Raw genomic sequence first — 22,891 nt, 5'->3', positions numbered from 1 at the left:
TGAGGGAACTGATGCTCTCTGACGGATTCGATCCCACGTCACCCAGCTTCACTGGGTGATGATCGATCAATTTTAAATACATCTCAGTCCTGCAGGTGGTCAGTCGTGGACCGGACATTAATTAATTAGGTGATGAATATATATGCTACCTTCGGTACTCAAATAAATTCTATCTACGTCGATCATTTCTCTGTTTTATTGGCCACGGCCTGTGTTTGAAGATTATAAGTGTTATAACAGCACTTTAGTTCTCTCTACACTAAGTGGGACTCTTGAGCTGGATTATGATTTGACAAAGCTTTCGAGTTTATATTCCACTTCACGCCGTCGGTACCAACCATGCAGGACATTTGTTAACCGAGTTAACTACACTTGTAGTGGTTATCCCAGAAAGAGCTTTTAACTACTATTCATTGAGTTATCCCTTTTTCATTTAATGTAACATATTGTTGTGAGTGCTATTCGTTACCTATTTTTATTCATAGACAGTCATTTCGGTTTATAGTATTATATTTCTAAGTATATTATTATTAATTTTGTGTATTGATACGTCTTGAATAAGTTCTTTTACTGGGTCCATTACACCACAAAACAAGTATATCAAGTAATAATTTCGTAGATAGCAAATAGTTATGTCAGATGACCTTAGTTTTTTGCCGAAATTGACTATATTAATTAAAATACTCCAACTGTTGAGCAAGTGAAAGTAATCTCTTCTAGAAGAATCATATGGTCAGGACTTTCATTCAGTGATTGTCTTTTTCAGTATTGTAAGTAGTTTGTCGACCGTTTTTTTCTCAAAAATATCATTGCTAGTGTAAGAGTAAACTTGATTATGAACTTTCAATAGTACAGTTTTCTCAGATCACTGAAATTATAATGTTACTTTGTGAGATTGATTGATTTGAACGTAAAGTCATGTAAAAAATCAAATGCAGAGTCGAATTATTTACGTAACATTGCAGACATGAAGACATAAACATATTCTTTTGTCATGACTAGTCCTGTTAACTCTAATTCGCCGCCACTGTTATATCTTCGGAGGACCCTTCTATTATGTTTACCGTGTCGTCGCTGTTATATACATTTAGACTCTATTAGATTCGCAGCCTTACTGCTTGTACATTAAAAACGGAAACCACTACAATTCCTCGGTTCTACTCCATATACTTTAAGACAGGAATCACTGCAATTCCCACGACGCAAAGTAAGAACACAAAAGACTGGTGCATTGAAAATTTATTTACTGCAAAAACAAGTCCCCAAATCATGTTGTTATTACACCAAAATACAATCACTTGCATACAAATTTTCACACATTATAAGAGCTATATATAGGACTATAGAAATAAACATCGAATGCAGTTCACCTGAATCGATAGAGCGGATATAATTGTCACAGTGAATGACGTTCATAACTGTGACCCTGGCCAAAATGTATAAAGAATTGACAAAAAATACTAACCTAAATAATTTCATCTTATCCCGTCATATCAAGTTCAAAGGAAGAATAACTTTACTAATTTAAGAATTTTTAAATTAATTCATAAAAATTTCACGAATTCATTTACTATTATAGTCAATTATTAGTTAAACAATGTCTTAAACATGTATTTATACTTGTATTGGATGATTTTACAATTACTCACGTGACAGACATATGTACTTTCAATGACGATAAGCACCAGCAGTAAATGAAATCAATTCTAACACCAACCAATTGCCAAGCGGTGGCTCATTGCCCAAGACATTCGACTTTGGTTTGAGTAACCGAGTAATATTACTATTAGCCTTCACACTTAGATTGTAACACAAAGACAAGACCACGAAATAATAACTGATAAATAGTTTACATAAACTTATTATCAATGTTTTTGGTCGATATTAACTTAAGCATTTTAATCCCAGTTTCCACTTAATTTCACTGTATTTAAACTTAAAATGACAGGTAAAAGGAATGTTAGTGAAATATGGAAAATAGAATTTGACAACTGTAGTGAAAATTTAAAAGTTGTTTCTCATTATAAACCTTTGGTAAACAATGCCATAGGAAAAGGAAATATAGGATAAAAAAGTGACATTCGTGAATTCTAGTTGTGTTTCTCGTGAAAGCAAATGTATTTAGTCTTAGTAAATTGTCATATATATATATATATATATATATATATATATATATATATATATATATATATATATATATATGCCAAGGTGTTTCTTCAGTTTTTCATGTGATGCAACATGCCATTCATTCTTGAAATTCGCTTGTAAAATAAGGCTACACTAGAATATCTTGATGAAGCTATTAATGGAGTCCTTTTTTGCTTTACACTTAATATAGATATTAGATAATTAAATCACTAAGAGACTATATCTCTAGAAAGTAATAGAGTATTTAAAGTTGCAAAATATTTGTTGTCAAGATTACGAGTGTTATCTTAAAAGAGTTATCCAATAATTTACTACACTCAAGGCTCACACATCGTTTTTGTTGTGTGATATGAGAAAATTGAATACATTACAATTTTCGTTTAAACAAGCATTTTTAAAAGCTAGGAAACAGTTGATTTCACACAAGTAAATCTATAGAATTTAATAGAACACGGATTTTTGACTGGGATCACGAATAGATCGATGTTAGATCACCATTGAACACAGATTACTATAATGTAACTCATACCTCAAGTTCGAATTTATATGATCGGTTTTGGGTCATATCCTCTTATGTGAAGACGAGTGATACTGCCCAGATACCAAAATCAAGATAGATGGAGAAAGATTCAAACATACGACCCACTGCTTGGAAGTTGAGTGCTTTAACTACTAAGGTACCAATCAATATAGGTGCAGTTCGGTTAATAAATAAATAATGTGTGAATATCAAACAAGTAGAAAATAATGCATAATAGTGTGCCATAAATAAGTTACCGCCAAATATTAAAGTGAATAGATAAGATATTCATAACTAGTATTCACTAACCAACTGCTTTACAGTAGACAGTGGGGAGCACCAAATGGATTGAAAAGAATAAATATCATATATTATTAGTATAGAGGATTAGTAGAGGTTATAGAATTTTCATTTTAAATCACAAACTGATCTTGGCTAAACCACCATGGAAATATCATATATATCAGGGAAATAATTACACAACAGGTTTTGGAAAAAAAATCAAATGAACTGTTAAGAACGTCGAGTGAGAAAATACTATTACAAAGTTTTATGAGTATTTTGATCGCTTCATCTTATATTTATTATTTGTAACACTTCAGCGTTCAATAAATTTTGAGCACGAAATATTTAAACAACTATTTTTTGTGAAAATTCTTTTTGAATAAAATTTGCGTTCGGCACATTGTTATTATATTAAAATTTTCCACTGACTAACAAGCTTATGGATGCCGACGCTATTATTGTACATCTTTTTTTAAATATGAAAAGATAAAGATGACAGAATTAAAAAGGCGATTGAATATCACTATTAACCAGACGTTTTATTTACTCGCATAAAAAATATTAATTTTAAAAATCTATAGCTATTTGGAAGTTATCTTTACTTGATAAACGACTTCAGTTACAGTTACTCTCAAAGTAGAATGTGAGGATATTTATTTATTTCAACACATAAATATTGGAACAAGAGGGCACCAAATATATATGCGCCACACCATGTGTGGGTGGGCTATGATACTGCCCGGGTGCTCAGACCGAAGTAGGTGGTTATCTTAGGGGGCCACACTCCGAGCCTTTGACCTAAAGGTCTGATCCATAAGGCAGTGGAGCATCGTAAGGAGATGCAATCCCATGGTAGCCGGTGACTAACGATTGGTTCATACGCCATTTGTTCCCGCAGGATACTGGAGCCCATGTGTACCATTGGTTCGGGATCCGGTTAAAGCGCCGGACATTCGCTTTCCGTCCTCTCATTTTCGTAAACAACACCCCCGCCACGAGAAGGCAGTGAGTAGGACTTCCCTGGCAGAGGCTGTATACGCGTGGCCGTGCGAGAACATTTCGAGAGGAAGGGCCCACCCCACTCTCGGCCATACCAGAGCATTTGGGGGCTAACTATTTAGTTATCGTTATTAGCTCCTATTGAGAAAAAAATACGACAAGATAGTTCTTGGAATTTCTGCATAAATTCCTCACTGATGATTACGTCAGAAGTAATCCCTGGAAGATCAATGGTGAATTCAGTCAAACTACATTTACAGCTACTAATATTTCCAAATGTAAATATCTTTCCCCTAGTATTTTATGAAGTTTTACATCACAGATTGAGTCCAATCAGACAAACATAGGACACAAGGAAGTAAAGAACAGATATTTCGTCCCAATATGAGTTCTTATCAATGTGGATTCACGATCTCTTGGAAAATTGAATACATGACCATCAGGTTTTGTCGAGTCCTTAACCTACAGACAACTAAGTTGACATACCATTGGTTCACTCTCCTAGCTTCAGTCAATTCATAATACTGTGCAACTAACATTCACTGCATATGTACTTCATTGCCTATGCATAGTCAGTAGGCACTGGTTTACTATGATGAAAGTTAGTACGGTTTTTTGGCAATTTGTAAGTACGAAGCTACGTAAGATCTAAGTTTAGACCGTATAATTTTAATTTAGAATCAGATAACCAGAAAGATGTGATGCTTAATAGGAATTTAAGTAAATCTTTTGCAGGTATGATTGTAGAATTATACTGGAAACAATTTTGGATGATAAATAAGGTTAATTTATATTGTTACAGAAATATTTAGAAAACGCGAATGAACAAGAACCGCTTGTCTATACAGACAGAAATTTGCGCAGTATTATCACTTAGAATAATTCGTTACGAAAAATATTTTTATTAGATGGTAAGAAGTTGGTCAAGTCAAAAACAAACATATATCTCACTAACCATAAATATATATAATGAAAAATGCTGGTTGCCTACGCAATTTTGAGGAAAACATTACATATCGAAAAATATGCCTTCCAACTGTTATTTTTTTAGCAAAATAATAAAAAAGAATGTTTATCCAAAACATTTCTCACATTGTAAAGAACAAAACAAAAACAGGATACATACATTTTTATCTACAGTGATCATGTTTTCGTTGCACCAAAATATAAAGTTCTGAAATTTTTCTCTGTATAATGGTTACACCATTATAAAACCTGGCGATATCTCGTTCTTTTTTGGATAAAGAAACATTCTGCATATTATTTTCTTATCCGTAGATTCAAAGAGTGGATGTGTAAACTTTACCAGAAACTTCAGCTGCGTTCCAACATCCTTTATATATATAATTAGACTAGACCTAATAAATACGTCGTTATGCTTGGATATGGGAATTGATTAGAGCTTAGAAGATAAGCATATTATGTGATCATCAATCTAGTATAGTGAAGTTTGAACTCAAGTATGGATAAATCTGGTGCAAATGTTCTGTACGAAACTATTTCTACTTCTCCAATCACTCACATATAAATCTTGACGACTTTTAGTGAATTGTTACCGAACGACGCATTCGCATTAGGGCATGGTAAGCAAATGTTAGTGTTAAATTGAAATTCACTAAACTGAACTCATCGCAATGTACGGAAGGGATGTGACAGTTACTCAAGGATAAATGGTAATTATTAATAGCATAACTTCAGTTTTCTTAACTGCATGACTGGTCGTTACAGTCATGGGATTGACTTCGTGAATATCTAGTAATAATTGACTATAATAGCAATAATAACAAACAGCTCTCGAAATGGTAGCTGATCACATTCCCTTAAAACGTACATTATAAACTTGAACGACCCTTTAGAAATTAGCATGCAAGGATTATTGGAGTTACATAATAAACTTGGTGAACTATTTCCCCATATAATAAACCAAATTTCGGGTTTGATGGATTCAATAGGAATCAGAAAAATCTAGGAAGTGAAATTAATAAATACGAGATTTGTCAAACTTCAAATATTATGCTAACGTCAATTTTTAACTAGCCTATATATGAAAATCATAATAAAATATGTACTCACAAAAGCAATGTATGTGAAAGAAAGAATGTTTAGTAGTGACGAAAATGGCGCTTTTGATAAAAATGAAAGCAGAATTGAATTTAAAAAACCGGATAATAAAAACTGTCTAACTACAGCTATATGTACACGTACACAGACACGTAAACACACCGTGGGCGCTAGGACAAGAAGATGACGAGGCAAGGAAATGTGGTGCATAGACTACACTACAATCATAGCCAGCAAATTATCAACCAAACAGAACGTCTTGAAGCAAGAAATGAATTAAGAAAAAACAACAAATGATACGAAAGACATCGAGATGCTACACCTGAAGTAAACAAACACAAGAAAAAGGATAACAAAAGAAATGATGCACAGGCGCTTGAGAATATAATAACGAAACAAGTAAGAAATAACTCTATATCTTTCAATGTGACTGTTGATAATAGAAATAGAGGGGGTGAGGGTGAATAGAGTTTGCAAAATATACATGATTACAGAATCTGGATTTGTGATGTAGTCTTTTTTTATGATGAAAGAAGATAAAGCGAACGGCACAAATGAATTTTTCAACAACTAACGATGATGTTACATTCCAGAGAATAAGTAAGTTTATGTCTCGCAAAAAGTTAACAAGAATCAATCAGCCGGGGGAATGATTTTTCACAATTTGGAAAGCTTGCACAGTAGGAAAAGCAGACCATATAAAGTAAGAAAGGCAAATTAAAGGAAGACAGTGAACGCAGAAAAAGCATAAACTCAGTGGTTTCAATGGCTTCAGAAATTAACAGTTCAAGAAACTATTATTTGCTGCTCCTAGAATATTTCAAAAGATAATCACTTAAAAATTTACTTATTGGAACCTATTCGTTGAGAAAGACGCAGGTAGATGTTCGTAAGTAATATGATCTGCTAAATATTATATATATATATATATATATATATATATATATATATATATATATATATATGGATGTTTAGACGGACAGTCTAGATTCCGGTGCAGAAGATTCAGATTCTGCGACCATAGCAGCTGCAGCAGCTAAAATCACTGCAGCACCAGTCACAGCATCGACGTTAGCTCCTGGTTCACAAAGACGTTTATCATCAACGGGATCTGGTTTTTTTTCAGACTCGCTACTTGTATTGGAAGAATTAAATATCACATTGCGATAAGCTCTTTTAGCCGCGTACCGAGGATGTTGGTAGGGATTACCATAGTTATGGTACTGGGGTGATTTCCAACTTTGTAACTCACTAGACATTTCATGTGTTGAATCCTGTGGTAATCGATTGCTGTCCACTTTACTTTCTACTAAAAGTGAGTGCGATTCAGTGCAATGAAGTTGTAAATGTTCACCCGAATGAGGACTAATTGTATCCGGATTAACCGGAGACGTATAGGAGATGGTAACAGGGTTATTTGCGCAGTCACCTTTTGTGTCATGCAATTGTGGTACACATGAATGTGATGGCGATTCATCAAAAGAAGAACGATTTACGTGATTGGTACCACAAGTCACATTTGAAGAGGGTTCGGAACACTTCAAGGAATACGCCCCTAACCATGTAGCCTGATTTGAATACGGTGATAGTTTAGGTGCAGTGAACACAGAACGTCTGCGTTGACGAGTTGAGCGTGGACAATCATGAAGTTGTTGTACATCTCCGAATTCAGAAGCCATATGATGCACTTCAGTGGATCTTTCACATATATTACGATCAGATTCCGAAGAAAATCGGGCAGTTGAATCTAATCCAGAAGCATCTGCAGCATCTGAACCTGAGTAGTTAGCAGACACTGAGGTCACGGCAGCTAAAACAGCTGCGGCGCATGCAGCTGTGGAACTATTTAATCCTAAACCGCATAACTCCTTAAAGCAAAGCGCTTTAACTTTTTGAAGCTCTTCAATCAGCTGTTGATTTTGACTTTCTAAAAGACTAACTCGAGCTTCTAGACACTTTACATATTCTTTCTTTTTTCTACGACATTCCCTTGCAGCTTCTCTAAAATAAAAAAGAGAAAACACCGTTGACATTTATAATAAACAGGCTTAGTAATACAGCTCAGAAAATAATTAAAAGCAAACTCTTTTGACTGTTTCCTAATGTATAGATGATTGAGAAGTCTATCAAACACAGTGGGATTAAATTATCAATACATCGATAATCACATTACACTAATGAGGACAATGACTGAGTATATGATATTCCCCTATTTCAATTTAATCACTAGTCTATTTAGAAATAACCATTACGTCATCACCGTTGCCATCGTAAATCAAATAGTCATCGTCATAATATCAACTACAACTAAAGTTCCTAAACGAGGTAGAAAACTAACCGATGTTTTAACAGAAATATCAAATAAAGGGATGTGCTTTGGACCTATTTTCAAGTATCGAGCCAAGCCTAATTGACCAATAATATAAGATGAGCCAACATTAACGATGTTAAGGGTGTGCTTCAACAACCGTGTTAGAGCTGGTCTTACCGATCAGACGTTTTACAGAGTGAACAGTGGCCAGTTAAATGGTCGAAACAAGTCAGATTCCAGCTTGAAATTAAGGTGGTCTGAGTAGCCAAACTTTACGTCAGCAAAGTGAGATAAAGTGCAGATGACTAACGAAAGAAATACAGATTAGTAATTATGGTTAAGGCTTCTGATCTTACATCGGTGACATCACTGTCTCATAAATGATCATGAAACTGTATTCACAAATCATCTGAGATTGATTCTTAACAATGTTAGAACGTAGGTAAAAAAAGACACCCGACCAGAAACAAATTCCAAACAATAATATTGTAAGAAACCAATTAGGGAAATGGAATCGTAAGAGTTACAAATCTAAAGATTAAATTATTAATTCTGTCAGTCATAATTAGTTTGAGCTTAATCTATTGCTTGGTCGAATAGTCAAAAACATATTATACATTCGTCTTACCATTAATTTAAACCATACTAGGTAAGCGAAGTCAATCAGCGCTACAGCAGTGGTAAAAAGAAGTAATTCATAAAATATACACTCAGTAGTAGAAATTTCCAGTTTAAGGAACTGTAATAATAATACTCATGAGTCGTACTTTGAGATCATATAACATCACCAAAGTACATCAACATTTTGAGGCGGAAATCTTAATATGAGCCAGTAACACTTCTGCAAAGAGGGAAACTCATGAATGTTGTATTATAAGTCAATATGATTTATGACAACTAATTAATGGCCATATGATATTAAAAATTTAACTTGTTTAAATCGGATTGAAAATGAAATAACATTACTAACATACTGTAAAAATGAATACATAAATACCTGTTTTTTAAGAGACGTTGTTCGCGTTTACGGTTTGGTTCATCAGTTTTAAAATCACACTCTGTCCCACAGTTAGTTCTTAATGACCTGCAGGAAACCGATGATCTGGAATTAGCTCCACTCAAATCATCCATTGGTGGATTCTTAACTCTACATTCAACATTTAATGGAGAAATATTCAACTGGGGAGTTGCTGAATTAGATAATGAGGAACAACTTAGTGGTGAAGTTGGAGGACATGTGGCCAATGCAAGTTCACTTGAAACTGATGTATGTGTAGGAGAAAAATATCTTGTATTACATTTATTAGAATTTCTATCAAATGATGGGTGAACACCTAATGGATGTACCAGATGCGAATCATACTTTGGTGATGTTTTGTAAAAAGGTTGGAAATTAGGATCTTCATAACCTCTATGTGGTACACTGGAAGAGTTTCGGGAGTTATCTACATTTTCATCAGGATCTAAAGTAGATAAATAATGCCGTGTAATTTTAGCCGGACCTTCTGAATTAATATCCATTAAATAAGATTCATCTGAACGATTACGTTGTTCGATACAATTATCGTTCAGAAAAGAAGTTGAAATAGATGTTGACTCACGGGTTAAAGAAAAACCTTCAGGGTAATCTGGAAGAGTTGATTGCTGAAACAAGGAAAGACCAGTGTAAAATTAGGGCTGGAATTAATGAAAGCTTTGAGATAGGGAATACTAAAATAACATAATTTAATGTAGAAACTCGGGGAACCATAAAACTCAATTTATTGGGTCTTAGTATTATGGTAAATAGCTAAAAATAGTGGGAAAGTATAAGAGGCTACCATATTAAATGATGTTATGATTTATAGGTGGAAAGATTGGCAAAAATTGTAGGTAAGCGGATGGAATTCATAATATCGAGTGATTTCTCTCACACATCGCATACTTGTAGTTGAAATGTGGACACAGAATCGGTACGACAGTACATTTACAGTCAAAGGGAATTTGTTAAAGAAAACTTAAATGTTAAGTATTTCTTTAATTTAACTCTTCATCCATATTGGTACTTATTCTTAATACTTAATGTTAACAAGTATAGCGCACCCAAATGAGAAGCGGTATTTGAACACGCATAAAGAATATGCCGACAACCCCATTAATCATTAATTCCCTTTACACAGTAATCCAAGTCTAACATTTTCATCGCTCACTCAGTGGTTTCAACATATGCAAACAATTATCAAAAAGAATACGTGGCAATAGCCTACGCTTATTTTTTTAGACCTTCAAATACCAAGTTCTACAGACAGAAAATAATACACAGTAGAACTTGGTGCAGCATACAGATAGCACACTTAAACTACATCTGATGCAAGCTGAGAGTGCTGCATTTGTCAGACATCAACTCACAAACACATAAAATTTCTGATAAATGCAATGAAGCTGGATTTTATGAAAAACTTTAAAGCCACACATTTTCCTTGAGGGTTGGTGAAATAGTAGTAGACGAAGTAAACAATCAGCAATTAAAGGTTCCGAATATAAACCCACTGACTCATTAGGCTGGATGACATTTCACTGTGCAATATACTACTCGATACCGATTAGTTTTAATTTGAAACCGTACAGGTACCCGGAACACTAAGTTGCATGTAAGTAGAAAAAGGCAATCTATAGGTTACTTTAAGTCCACCTTGACGGTAAGCATAACGAGTGACGTTAGTGTGAGATTGCTTTGGCATCTACTAAACGAGTCTAAATAGTCCGACGGTATACGGCCCCAAATGCCCTGGTATGGCCGAGAGTGGGGAGAGTCAGTACCCCCTCTCAAAATGTTCTCAAGTGGCCACGTGTATACAACCACTTCTAGGGAAGTCCTACTCAATGTCTTCTCGTGGCGGGAGTGTTGTTTACAAAATTGAAAGGACGAAAAGCAAATATCCGGCACCTTAACCGGGTTGATAGACACGGAGAGTCCACCTAGGGGAGTTGGAAAACCCTGATTACAAACTAATGGTGTACATGGGCTCCAGGATCCTAAGGAAACAAATAGCGTATGAACCAATTGTTGGTCAACACCTACCATGGGACTGCATCCCCCTACGTTGCTTCACTGCCTTGTGGATTAGACGTTTAGTTCCAAGGCTCGAAGTGTGGCCCCCTAACAAAACCACCTGCTTCAGTTTGGTCACCCGGGCAGTATCCCAGACCTCACACAAATCGAATGATTTATGTGGTGCATATCTATTCGGTGCCTTCTTGTATCAATGTTTATGTGTTTAAATAAATAAAAATTATGCCTACAACAGTGTACACAGTTAGCATATAACAATAAAATAGTGGGAGATGCTATAGGGCCTTAAAAATTAACCACGAAAAGAAGGGAATAAACTCGTTAAGGAAGAGACTACATTTATTTATTTAGATATTCTTCCAGCGTTTTAGGCCTACAAGTTCTTTCCTGTGTTGAAACTTTACATAACTGCGCCAATTCGTGTAGTTAAAATTGGACAAGTTTGGTAGATAGATAGTACCGATTTCTTGACGAAGTCGTTTAAAGCTTTGATAACAGTTAACTAATCCTCATAGTCTAGTCATCTTAGAGACAATGAGGACTGAATGCTAGTAAATTAATATGGAATGACTTTTTGTAGACCATAAAAATCGAGTCAGTCAATACAGGGAAGAAAAAAATGGAGAAATTTGAACCTGGTGAAAAAACACTTCATCTTCATTACCTTTAATATCGACTAGGACAAAACAAAATATGAGCAGAGAACGTGCCTATAATGTACATTACATTACTTAATGCCTTTACTTAAGGTTATCTACATTATATATATTTTACTGTTTTGACTTCAATCAGCTAGACAAATACAGAATCGGCACTTAAGTAATGGTGATAGCTGGGTAATAGAAGAAGAAAGATTCAACAGTTAAAAATATGTAAGGGTAAAGTAACTGACTAGCTGTATATATATACGTGAATAGAACTAATAGAGATCAAGAAAATTGTGTTTTCACAAGATGAAAAACCAATAGAGAGAAATCAAGGAATATTTTTCGTGTAAGAACCATGGTCAATTATTTTTAGGTATACGAGTAAGTTGATAAAGGAGCTCTCCTAGATGCAATTCGATATCACAAAATGTCACGTCTTGGAGTTTAGTAAAACAGATAACGAGCCCCGTCTTTACTTGCTACTAAAAATGACAACACAAGAAGGAGTTTCAACCAAACGCATTCAAAGTTCTAAGTAGTCTATATTACATAACAAGTAAGCAATTAGGCTGTAGTCAAGTAACTAGTCAGTCATTCTCCATACTGTAAACTAACCTGACTATTGAGGAGCTGAGAATTTCCCAGATCAAAAGTAGACGTTACGTTTGAAGGCAAAAAAGACAATAACTGTGGTTCCTCACTGGGAGCACTTTTTAATTCATGCCTAGGTGCAACATCCATACACACTGGATTAAGTGCATTAGTGAAACATGGAGGAGCAAGTGTTGAAGAACGTCTTCTAAACACAGATGCTAGTGTAGAATGTGCAGTTAGTAATTTTGGATGTTGTTCAGAAAGGGAGATAAGATCGTTCATAGCAGAATGACCAAGTAATGAACGTTGGCATTCACGAAGTTCGGAACTAGAAGAATTGCTAATTGTTGTACACGTGGATGAAGCAGCTAAAGCCAATGATAACACCGCCGCCTGAAAATTAGATGTGCTAGAACTAGCTGATGGAGATCGAGGACTGGCAATAGCTTGAGCAGCAGCTAAGGCAGCTTGTTGTGCAGCTACTGAAATCATAGATGAAGATAAAGGAGATGGTTGTGGTGATTCTAGAAGGCTTGAAGTTGAACAACGTCTTCCGGAAAAAGTTACATTATTAGATGGTGATTCATTTACAGCTGCAGCTTGTATTAAAAGAGCTGCTGCTGCTGCTGCAGACATTGCAGATGGGTTATTTGTCCCGTAAGGTGACACTCCAGCGGCCATTCCTAATGCATCCAGGTTACTTCGATTATTATTATTATTATTATTATTATTATTATTATTATTGTTATTGTATGAAACTTGATGAACCGTTTCTACTTGGACTTGATCATTAAGTAGATCATCAGGTACAAGATCCAGTTGATCAGGATTAAGAGACATGCACGCTGTCACACGAAACTGAATAGGATTATGAGAAGAGAGAACATGAAAAATGAAATTGCTTATAAAATGCGTTTTAGAGTAAAAAATAAAGTATGAACATAGATACTTTTAAGACTATTTATAGATGTTAATGGGATCAGTACAAAATTCATTATTAATCTGAACTACTGAAGGAATATGGTGAGATAAAGTTTAGTTGGTGTGATAAAAGTGCCTGGAACTAGAAGATATACAATAAGTTGTATAAGGTAGAAGAAAAGTGTGAGCATAAAAATCCTTAAAACAAGTGCGGTGTTCAGAGATCTACAATCAGTAATTTACCACCAAATAAAACAGTATTGAAAATATATTACAGTGTTTCAAACAAATATCGACAAACTAATAAACAGCGACAAGATAACAAAATATTATGAGTTGTGACGTGTAAATCAGGACGAATTAGAAACAATGGTATTCAGAAATGGGTTATCTAACTTTCCACAAAAGCATCTGCGTAGAATGAACATATTCAAAAACCTTCTTGTAGTTTAACTTAACCAAAAGGCAAAAGATAACTCATACATAAGCTACATGGCACTGAATAAATGAACACACCAGAAGTTCAAAAATAAAGAGAACCTTCTCGTGACTTCTACGCTCAGTGGTATAAGAAGAGTATAGATTAGCACCATACTAAATGAACGGTAAAGCAAATGTTGTGCATTTTATTTACTACAAACGTCTACACATTATCGAGTGTTCATATCGTCCAGATTTAGAAATAAGTGACTAAAACGGACTAGCTATGGGTAATAAATGTAATTTCACTATTAAATAATGAGATATTATAGGTAGGAAATATCATAGAAAGATGTATGGGTTTGAAAAAATTGAAAGTTAGCGAGAGAGTGTATGATAGAAGTATTTTACACATATCAGAATTCGGTGAAGGTAGTGGTCAGGGTTTTACTGTAAGTCGTTTGACGGTTATTTTCATCACTTTAAGTAACTTACTGTATATGTAGGTAAAAACGATTGTGATTAAAGTTTAGGATATTTTTGATTACTTTAAAACCGAATGAACTCCTGATCAATCACAAACTGGTTGCCAGTGGTTGAAACTCAAGTTTCGCAAAGTAGTACAAAATACTGAACACGAGCGATATAGAAACCAGACCACTTTTAACATATTTCCAATATGAATTGAAAGTAGGGATGCAGGAAATACGTGACAATTAGAAATGGATTATTTAGAACGTTTTGGTGTTGGATACAGGTGCTAGAGGGATACTGGTTTCATTTGCACGAACATGTAAGGGTTATTGAATAATATATCATATAAATCAATGATTCTGGATGAGATTTCATAAAAATCAATTAATAATTCATTTAACTCACCTTCTATGGGATTCTGTAAGCATTAACGAACAAAATAACGCCCAGGATAATCGGATAGGGAAAACCAAGACGAATCATCTAATCCCAGATATGGCTGGTAGGCGTATTCACAATAGCAAAAACCTGAAATATACGAGTGAAATACAGCAAATACTACCATTGTGGTGTAAGCATTATATCAGTAAACGATAGTGCAGAACAACAGAGATTAGTGTATGGCGACATCGTGGAGGATAAAATAGAGGTGCAAGCACCTTTAGGCGGATAAAAACATCGTGTATGTGGGGGTGATATGGTGCGGTACTTCTGGTTAACTAATATTTCTAACTCAAGTACTGAGTTTATGAGTATTCTCCGCATACACAAATCACACTCTAGAGGGCATAGTGAGCAAACGATAAGTTTCTCAAACCTCAGTTAAAACTGATAGCAATGATGTCAGGGCCTCAAAATATGACATGATCCTTCCCCACTAGACTTTTTTCTTAAAGGCATTTAGTTGTAATTATTTGTGCTTTATGGAATGCTGTAACCTTGTTTAGAATTACACAACAATAAGTTTTAATTACTAAAATAATAGAACTTCATACAGAAATCTATGCCGTCTCTAAAATCTCTGCCCAGAAAAAGTGGTTATTCACTTGATCATATCAAACTAGTGCGAAAAACTAGCACGATTAGTTTTTTAATTAACTGGAAAACCCGATAACTTTCCATAGTTTATTAAGTGCATATGTAGCGTAAATTTAGGAACCAGGAGAGATTGCATTACGCTTAGAGGTCACCTGTTTGCTATCTGATTGGATGAAGATGTACAAATTGGGAAATATGTAGGTACATGATGCCTTCTGTTTTCAATTTGTCTAAGCACTCACTGTTTGTAGCTTAGGTAGAGCATAAGATATATCTCGTCGAAAATAGTGTAACATCTTTTGGATGTCGAGAAGTTCAGAAGCAACAATTGTAGCAAATTAAAAAGAGAAACCTAGGCAGAACTTTTGATATTCAAGTCTGGTGACGGTAACTTTGTTCTGACAACCACTTCCTTCCAAAAAATACCAACTCCAAACAATCGGATACATTTGTAAATGGCGATTGACAGTCAACATATAGTGGACGCAAAAAGATCATATAGGTAAATCGCTGCCGAAGATTAACCAAGGAATATTGTCGATCTTTCGGATCAAATGTCTAGTGTGTTACCTGTATTACTGGATACCAAAAAGTTGCACCAGGAACACTTCCGGTTAAACTTAAGGATGGAAACGTTAAGGTTTAACTTAAAGAACTACCTAGGGATAGCTAGATATAGTTTTTAGTCTGTTGCTATGTCAGAGGTTACGTTTACTGGAGACTTAAAAGAAAGGCTTGGACTTTCGCAACCTTGGTAGAATTAATGGCAGCAGGGTCCACAAAAATATAAGAATCAAGAACTTTATAAAAATTCGACGCAACAAACGTTAGTGAAGGGTAATAAAAACAAGAGGTGGGCGACAGGCAACATTAAAAAGTTGTTTAGAATTATCAAGGAAATTTGGATTGAAGGATTGGTAGTTGGTCAATTATCAACTCAGAGCTTGCACAGAAGTATACCGGCTTAAGTTATCATAGTTCAGGACCTAGAACTAACCTCCTACTTGAAGACTCTCATACAGAGGTCGAAGACATGAGTAGTTTGATAATGCTTGAGTGTAAATGTCCACATAGCGCTAACCGCTTAAATTGGAATAACTGAGTGGAAAATTCTGGGATAACGGACGGAGTACTAGATAAACGTGCGAAATCGAATGGTGAGGTTGTGAATCCACAGCGTCTAAGGTAATTGTAATAAATGATGTAATGCCTGAAAATCGCGCAGGAAATACTAGCCAGCAAAGTCATCTGAAGAGACTAGTGGTGATGTAACCTAAATATGACATGTTCATGAAGAAGTTACAGAATGACAATACTTTTTGTATTGATTAAGTACCAAATTTCAGGTGATTTACATTTATTCAACTGCAGGCTCAGATAAGCTTGGAGCCAATCAGTCATACTCAGCAAAGAGCTTGGGACAGATGTCTATTGGCCTAAGTTGCCATAACACAAAAGGACGAAGAGATTAAATTAACAAAACGAATGGCAAAAGAGTCGACATAATTATAATAGGAATGATACTGATAAACACTGATGATTGAGAATATGGTTCGAGAAGACCGAGTTAAAAGATATCAGTGAAGGAACATTTGAGTTTAAGATCTACAGGAATAAAAAAATTGAATACGTTTAGGACACTAACCCATTTTGAGTCATGTCATTCAACATCTCGAACTACTGATTGTGGTTATTGCACAGGCCTTAACCACGCGAGTTAGCAGAAGCCAGGTGGGCTTTTTGAATCTGTGGGGAGATTTTTTTTCGAAAGCCGAAATACGGTTGATAAAGCTTTCAACATAGCTGAAATGATCAACATACTAAACCACTGACTAATTAATGACCCAGACCGATCCTGAAGCAAGCTTGCAGATATTCAATTCAGTATATCTAAGATAAGTGCTAAGTTTTCTACACGTACGATTGATGTTGCGGTTAGCCCATATTGGTGGATGGGTGTTGTATGTACTAAGACGGTGTGTAAATATGATATAATCCAAACCAACAGAAAATAGGCTGCCGGGAATAGTGCACCATGTATTTAATAACTAACGAAATATAAACACAAACCAAATGTTCCTCCTATTAGATCAGAGAGAAAATCGTAAGGAATAAAATAAAAACTAACACAATAATTGCTGACTTTTATTCAGTCAGCAACAACGTAGAACTTCGTACGTACGTACATCAGTTCGAGTTGCCACACTACATTAGCATAGAGATGCAGTGGTCGATTCAAATCCCGTAGTGGCAGAGGTAATAAGAGTATAAGCAGTAATCGGGAAGATTAGTGTTTGGAGATGTTACTTAAATAGTATAATACAGTGAAATAAATTCGAGAGGAGAAAAAAAAGAGACAATGAGGAATAAGGAGATCAAAATTATGGAGAACACAAAGAGTGTATGCTCCTGCGCCATTGCAAACGATTTCGAGCCATGTCATTCAGGGTCTCTAACCATCGGTTGCTATCATCTCGCGGTCCCCAACCAGGTAGTCTACACCTACCGACATGACCCAGACCACTTGTCAGTGACTTCATGGACTTGTGCCATGTTTTGGTCTGGCCACCCCTAGCTTTTTTCCAACCTACTCCTATACCACTGAACATCGCACGTCGAGGCAGTCGGTCGTTGGGCATACGTAACACGTGTCCCAGCCATCTCAACTGATGAAGTTTCACTACGTCATCAATTGATTTGCCATTCTTACCTAGTACCCGTTTCCTAACAACTGCATTACTTACTCGATGGTCCCACGATATACGAGCAATATTTCGAAGACACCTATTCAAGAACACAGACGAGCCTTCTGATCACTTTTAACAGCTTATCAATTTATAAGATCGGACTCTACAAGAAATAATTCAGATTTCGAAGGTGTAAAGTGTATAAAGAACTTACTTGGGGAGGGGGATCGCTAATTAAGTGCCATTAGGGGTGGCTAATCTATTAGCCCACAGTAAGATTGCCATCCGCTTATTTAAAGTTGAAAAACTAGGTAATAAATCTACACCAATAAGCACTTGCTTTACAGTTGTTTATATAATTTCATTGATGATAAAACTAAAGGAGAGTGGAGAATTAACCAAAGCCTACTGATAGTTGAGAGCGGGATTAGTTATTAAAGCACTCAACTCTAGACCATAAATTTGCAAGTCCGAACACTGGAACGTCGACTTGGGTTCAGCAGTCAAAAAGTGTTGCTAGCCTTCATACTATCAGGATGATTTTGAGCACACAAACATGTACTTGGTAAACGCTACATTGATAACCAATGACTATTAATCTTGGGGTACTTTATTTAAACACAAACATTGATACAAGAAGGCACCGAATAGATATGCACCACATAAATCATTCGATTTGTGTGAGGTCTGGGATACTGCCCGGGTGACCAAACTGAAGCAGGTGGTTTTGTTAGGGGGCCACACTTCGAGCCTTGGAACTAAACGTCTAATCCACAAGGCAGTGAAGCAACGTAGGGGGATGCAGTCCCATGGTAGGTGTTGACCAACAATTGGTTCATACGCTATTTGTTTCCTTAGGATCCTGGAGCCCATGTACACCATTAGTTTGTAATCAGGGTTTTCCAACTCCCCTAGGTGGACTCTCCGTGTCTATCAACCCGGTTAAGGTGCCGGATATTTGCTTTTCGTCCTTTCAATTTTGTAAACAACACTCCCGCCACGAGAAGACATTGAGTAGGACTTCCCTAGAAGTGGTTGTATACACGTGGCCACTTGAGAACATTTTGAGAGGGGGTACTGACTCTCCCCACTCTCGGCCATACCAGGGCATTTGGGGGTAATGGGAGATTTGATATTCTTATTCTATGAAGTTTTCGTGTAGGCATGTCGAAGGATACTGAAGGACTTCTTAGGAACGCTTTTTCAAAAGACGATCCCAGAGTATAGTCATATCCAACGAGGTGAAATGCGTGTAAGTGTTCAAGGTTTTGCTAATGAATGTGTTATTACACTCATAACTTGGACGAAGAACGATTTTCTTGTTAGGATCCAGTCATTTTGGATTCTTGACATTATGGATAGTACTATGAAATCCAGTATTCTAAACGCAATTAACGGGAAAATTGAACTCTAGTGGTTGTCACAAACGTCAATACGGTTCTCCTTAAAGACAGCGCATCGATCGTTTTGTCAAAATTATAGAACACTAACCTCTATATCTTTCTAAGTGACTTGTGTGGTGTATATGTATTCGGTGTCATTTTGTACCAATATTTGCGTTTGAATAAATAAAATAAAATACCTAAGCAACTCAGTCGAATTTCAACTATAATGTTGCATGAACTGATTAAAAGATCAAGAAACTAGTCTGGTGACTCGTAACACTTTTAAAAACTGGGTATTTTTCAGGATATCTGCTAGCTGAGGATTGTACAACGATTTAATCTCAGTTCGTGGCAAGTGTTCAGTTATACTGTCTAAATATTGTACTAAGAGCTCTAGACGATTATAACAGTTGCCTAAATGAGGACTTGAACTAGGTTGTAAATGATAACTATCGGGTTGTGCCAATCAACCGCTTATCATTGTATATGAATTTAACGTTATCGTGGCATAATTACGTTTTAGTGGCTAATTGTGAAAGCGAATACGTCGAGTATTTTAACCAATTTAACCTAGCTGAATATGATTAGCTTTCAATATCAGGCATAATGTAGATATAGAAGACGGAATGGATCACTGGATATTATTCACCGTCGAGAATAATTTAATTCGTGAGCATTTTTCAGCAAATCATTTTTAATTTAATGTTTGCGCGCTTTTGCCCGGCAATGAGTAATATAACTTCAAGGATATTTTGATGCCTGTTAAGAAAGGGAAACCTTAGAAGACACTCCCACTAAGTCAATATAATTGATCATTTAGATAGAAAATATATGGAATACTAATTATTCCGAATTTTTCTGACGTTAGACTAAGGTTATACAAATTGATCAGATCTGTACACATTTAAATCTAGGCTTGATACTTTGAATATGCTAACAACATATTGTGCAATTATGTACAGATAATCAGTCTTAAGCAGCACAGAACTGACGCATGGGCATCGGCCCGAGTTAATATGTACAGAGAATACAAAAAGTGGCCGGGAATTCATGTTTGACAATACTTGGGTAAGTATTTTGGAATTAGTTAGCTATAATCAACATATAACTTGAAACAAATGGGCATCACCTTAAGTTATAGTACGTTCTACAGGGGTGAAATATCAAAGGAGTCGAAACTGTAGTGATACCAAGAGGAGCAAGAAAAAATTAACAAGACGAATGTAGTTTGAAAAATGACAAAGGAGAATCTAATCAAAAATAGTGTTGAAAATTGGGGTCGAAGGCTGAGGAATGAATGCAGCTACGCCGGTGAGACTACAGTTCATCTTGATTAAAATCTTTAGACTGGTTACGATTATCGTCTAGAGCACAACCTATTAGTCTACATTTCGTAACATTAATGGTACATGTATTTACGATGTTTTCAGATGTTTGCTTAGGATAAAATACGAAACACATTACAAGGTAGGTAATTGTTTAGCAAGATTGTTATGAAAATAATAACACTCAGAACTGAAGTGATTTTTTACTATAAATTAATGTCAAGAACCTTGTTAGTTAATATTATGAAGTTTTCGTCCTGAGGAATTTGTAAATATTTCAATACAATTCAATAGAGGAAGATTCATGTAAACACATCTATGATGGAAAACAGATGGAGAGTGAATCGAATTCTTAAGTCTTAAATGAAGATATATCAATATGTTTCTACAAAACCCTGAGTTTCGAGCACCTCCCAGAAATAGTGAGACCCGATTCCAAACACTTTATTCACAAAGGTTTTCCAGTAAAACTCCACTTTAGACAGGGTCGTACACTAATACGGTTTGTGACTTAGCATTCATGACGTATGGTTAGTAAACATGAACATCACTCACTATTAAAACCACTGCCAGTTTCTATCAGGCGTTAAGCTAGCTAGTGAGCTTTCGTATGACTTTCACTTCATATTATACCTCAAATTTAGAACAAAGATGTAACTCTTACAAAATGATGTCGAGAATGAAAGTGGATACTGTATGAACATACAAGCTAAATTTAGCCTGTACACGATATAATTAGTTACCAAGTTAAATTATTTCGAACCACTACTTAAATGCGCTAATCGGACTATATGTAGATGATTAAGAACCGTTACAGTAAACAGGGTATGTAAAGTACATACCTGGTAAAATTAGCATTAATCACAACTCATTACAAGTAATTCAAAGCCAGTCCTTAGTCAACAACACGCCAGTTTTAAACAAAACAGAAAGCAAGGTTGTCTGACTCTGAAGGTCAAATCAACCTTTACTAATGAGAAAAGATCTCACAATGTTGCATTGTCATGCTAATCTGTTAGCATGATCGTTAAATATCTCTTCTGTAAATATATGTCAACATGTATATACGTCTGCAGAAAAAATCCCTAAGCCTGACAGTTTCACATTCGTTCTTACAAACTATCCCTCCGGTCCAATATTGATCATGTTTCGTTCACCATCAGTTTGGCACATGGTAACCCATCCACATCTGAGTGACAAGCACTCTTTTTATCGGTTTGTCTTAATGGCAGTACGAAGGTCATCAATCTGGACGTCGTTTCAGAAGTCACTCTCACCAAAATAAAAAGAACATCCTTAGGAAAAAAGCCAGGAGATTGCTACATTGTAACTACCATTATCATTTGGCTGAATTTTCTACTTCAGATTCCCGAATGCTTAGGAACTTTGCTTCAAGACATTGGTCTGAATGATATTTTGATCTCCGACAAAGTGCACGCTTGTCTTACATGCACGACTAAAATAGTATACGAAGACTAACAAAGTGTGTTCAGCTTAGGTAGCACCAGATATATTGGCTATCATGTCGAGTTATCATCGAGGCCAATATTTCACAGATACATAGAGAGTTTTAAAACAGTAGTTTAGAGCTGCATAGATCTACTCAGTGTTGAGATATGTAAGAGCTTTATAACGACTTATATTGATTCTTCTAGTCCACATTTTCCATGACTAAACGTAGAAATGGTTAACTTTAAGAACATTAGGCCTATCTAGTGGTCTGAAAACTGAATGTAAATGAAAATAATTGTAACCAAATAAAGGTACCATATATACGCCACTGCACACAGCTCTGTTGATTATACACGAAAATTATTTTAACGCGCTGGATGTTTGGACACCAGATAATAATCAAATACTACATCCCATGAACACGTGATTCACCCAGAGAATATAGACTGACAGTGATTATTAGAATAGAATCTGTGGAACATGACAGTCAACATGTTAAAGCTAGCTCACGATGCATACACATTCCGGTGGCCTGATTGTTAACATTTCATGCTAATCCAGCTATACCTCAT

General features: G+C 35.6%; 1 protein-coding gene across 2 annotated transcripts; it reads right to left on the bottom strand.

The window, feature by feature from the left end:
* Positions 1-452: 452 nt before the first annotated feature.
* CREB1_2 (Cyclic AMP-responsive element-binding protein 1) lies at positions 453-21,821 on the bottom strand. Of its 2 annotated transcripts, none has more exons than XM_051216059.1 (5): positions 18,498-21,821; positions 18,372-18,464; positions 18,215-18,320; positions 14,838-14,960; positions 453-13,475 (listed from the first exon to the last, which is right to left on the bottom strand). In XM_051216059.1, exon 5 carries the CDS (start codon positions 8,044-8,046, stop codon positions 6,985-6,987), a length of 1,062 nt encoding a protein of 353 aa, XP_051066617.1. In that variant the 5' UTR covers positions 8,047-13,475; positions 14,838-14,960; positions 18,215-18,320; positions 18,372-18,464; positions 18,498-21,821; the 3' UTR covers positions 453-6,984. The 2 variants fall into 2 exon arrangements, with proteins under 2 accessions (XP_051066617.1, XP_051066616.1); XM_051216058.1 differs by lacking the exons at positions 18,215-18,320; positions 18,372-18,464 and having other exon boundaries at positions 453-8,014; positions 9,322-9,968; positions 12,639-13,475; positions 21,710-21,821.
* Between the last annotated feature and the right edge of the window lie 1,070 nt (positions 21,822-22,891).

This window comes from Schistosoma haematobium, chromosome 4, assembly GCF_000699445.3.
Source record: "Schistosoma haematobium chromosome 4, whole genome shotgun sequence".
Classification (NCBI taxonomy): domain Eukaryota; kingdom Metazoa; phylum Platyhelminthes; class Trematoda; order Strigeidida; family Schistosomatidae; genus Schistosoma; species Schistosoma haematobium.
This window is presented reverse-complemented; position numbering and strand designations above follow the sequence as displayed.

Coding starts and splice junctions, on each gene's coding strand:
- CREB1_2 (XM_051216058.1), bottom strand. CDS start 13,457: ATGTCTCTTAATCCTGATCAACTGGATCTTGTACCTGATGATCTACTT. Junction 9,969..12,638: donor CTCAGCTCCTCAATAGTCAG/GTTAGTTTACAG, acceptor TCCTTGTTTCAG/CAATCAACTCTTCCAGATTA. Junction 8,015..9,321: donor CAACGTCTCTTAAAAAACAG/GTATTTATGTAT, acceptor TTTTTATTTTAG/AGAAGCTGCAAGGGAATGTC.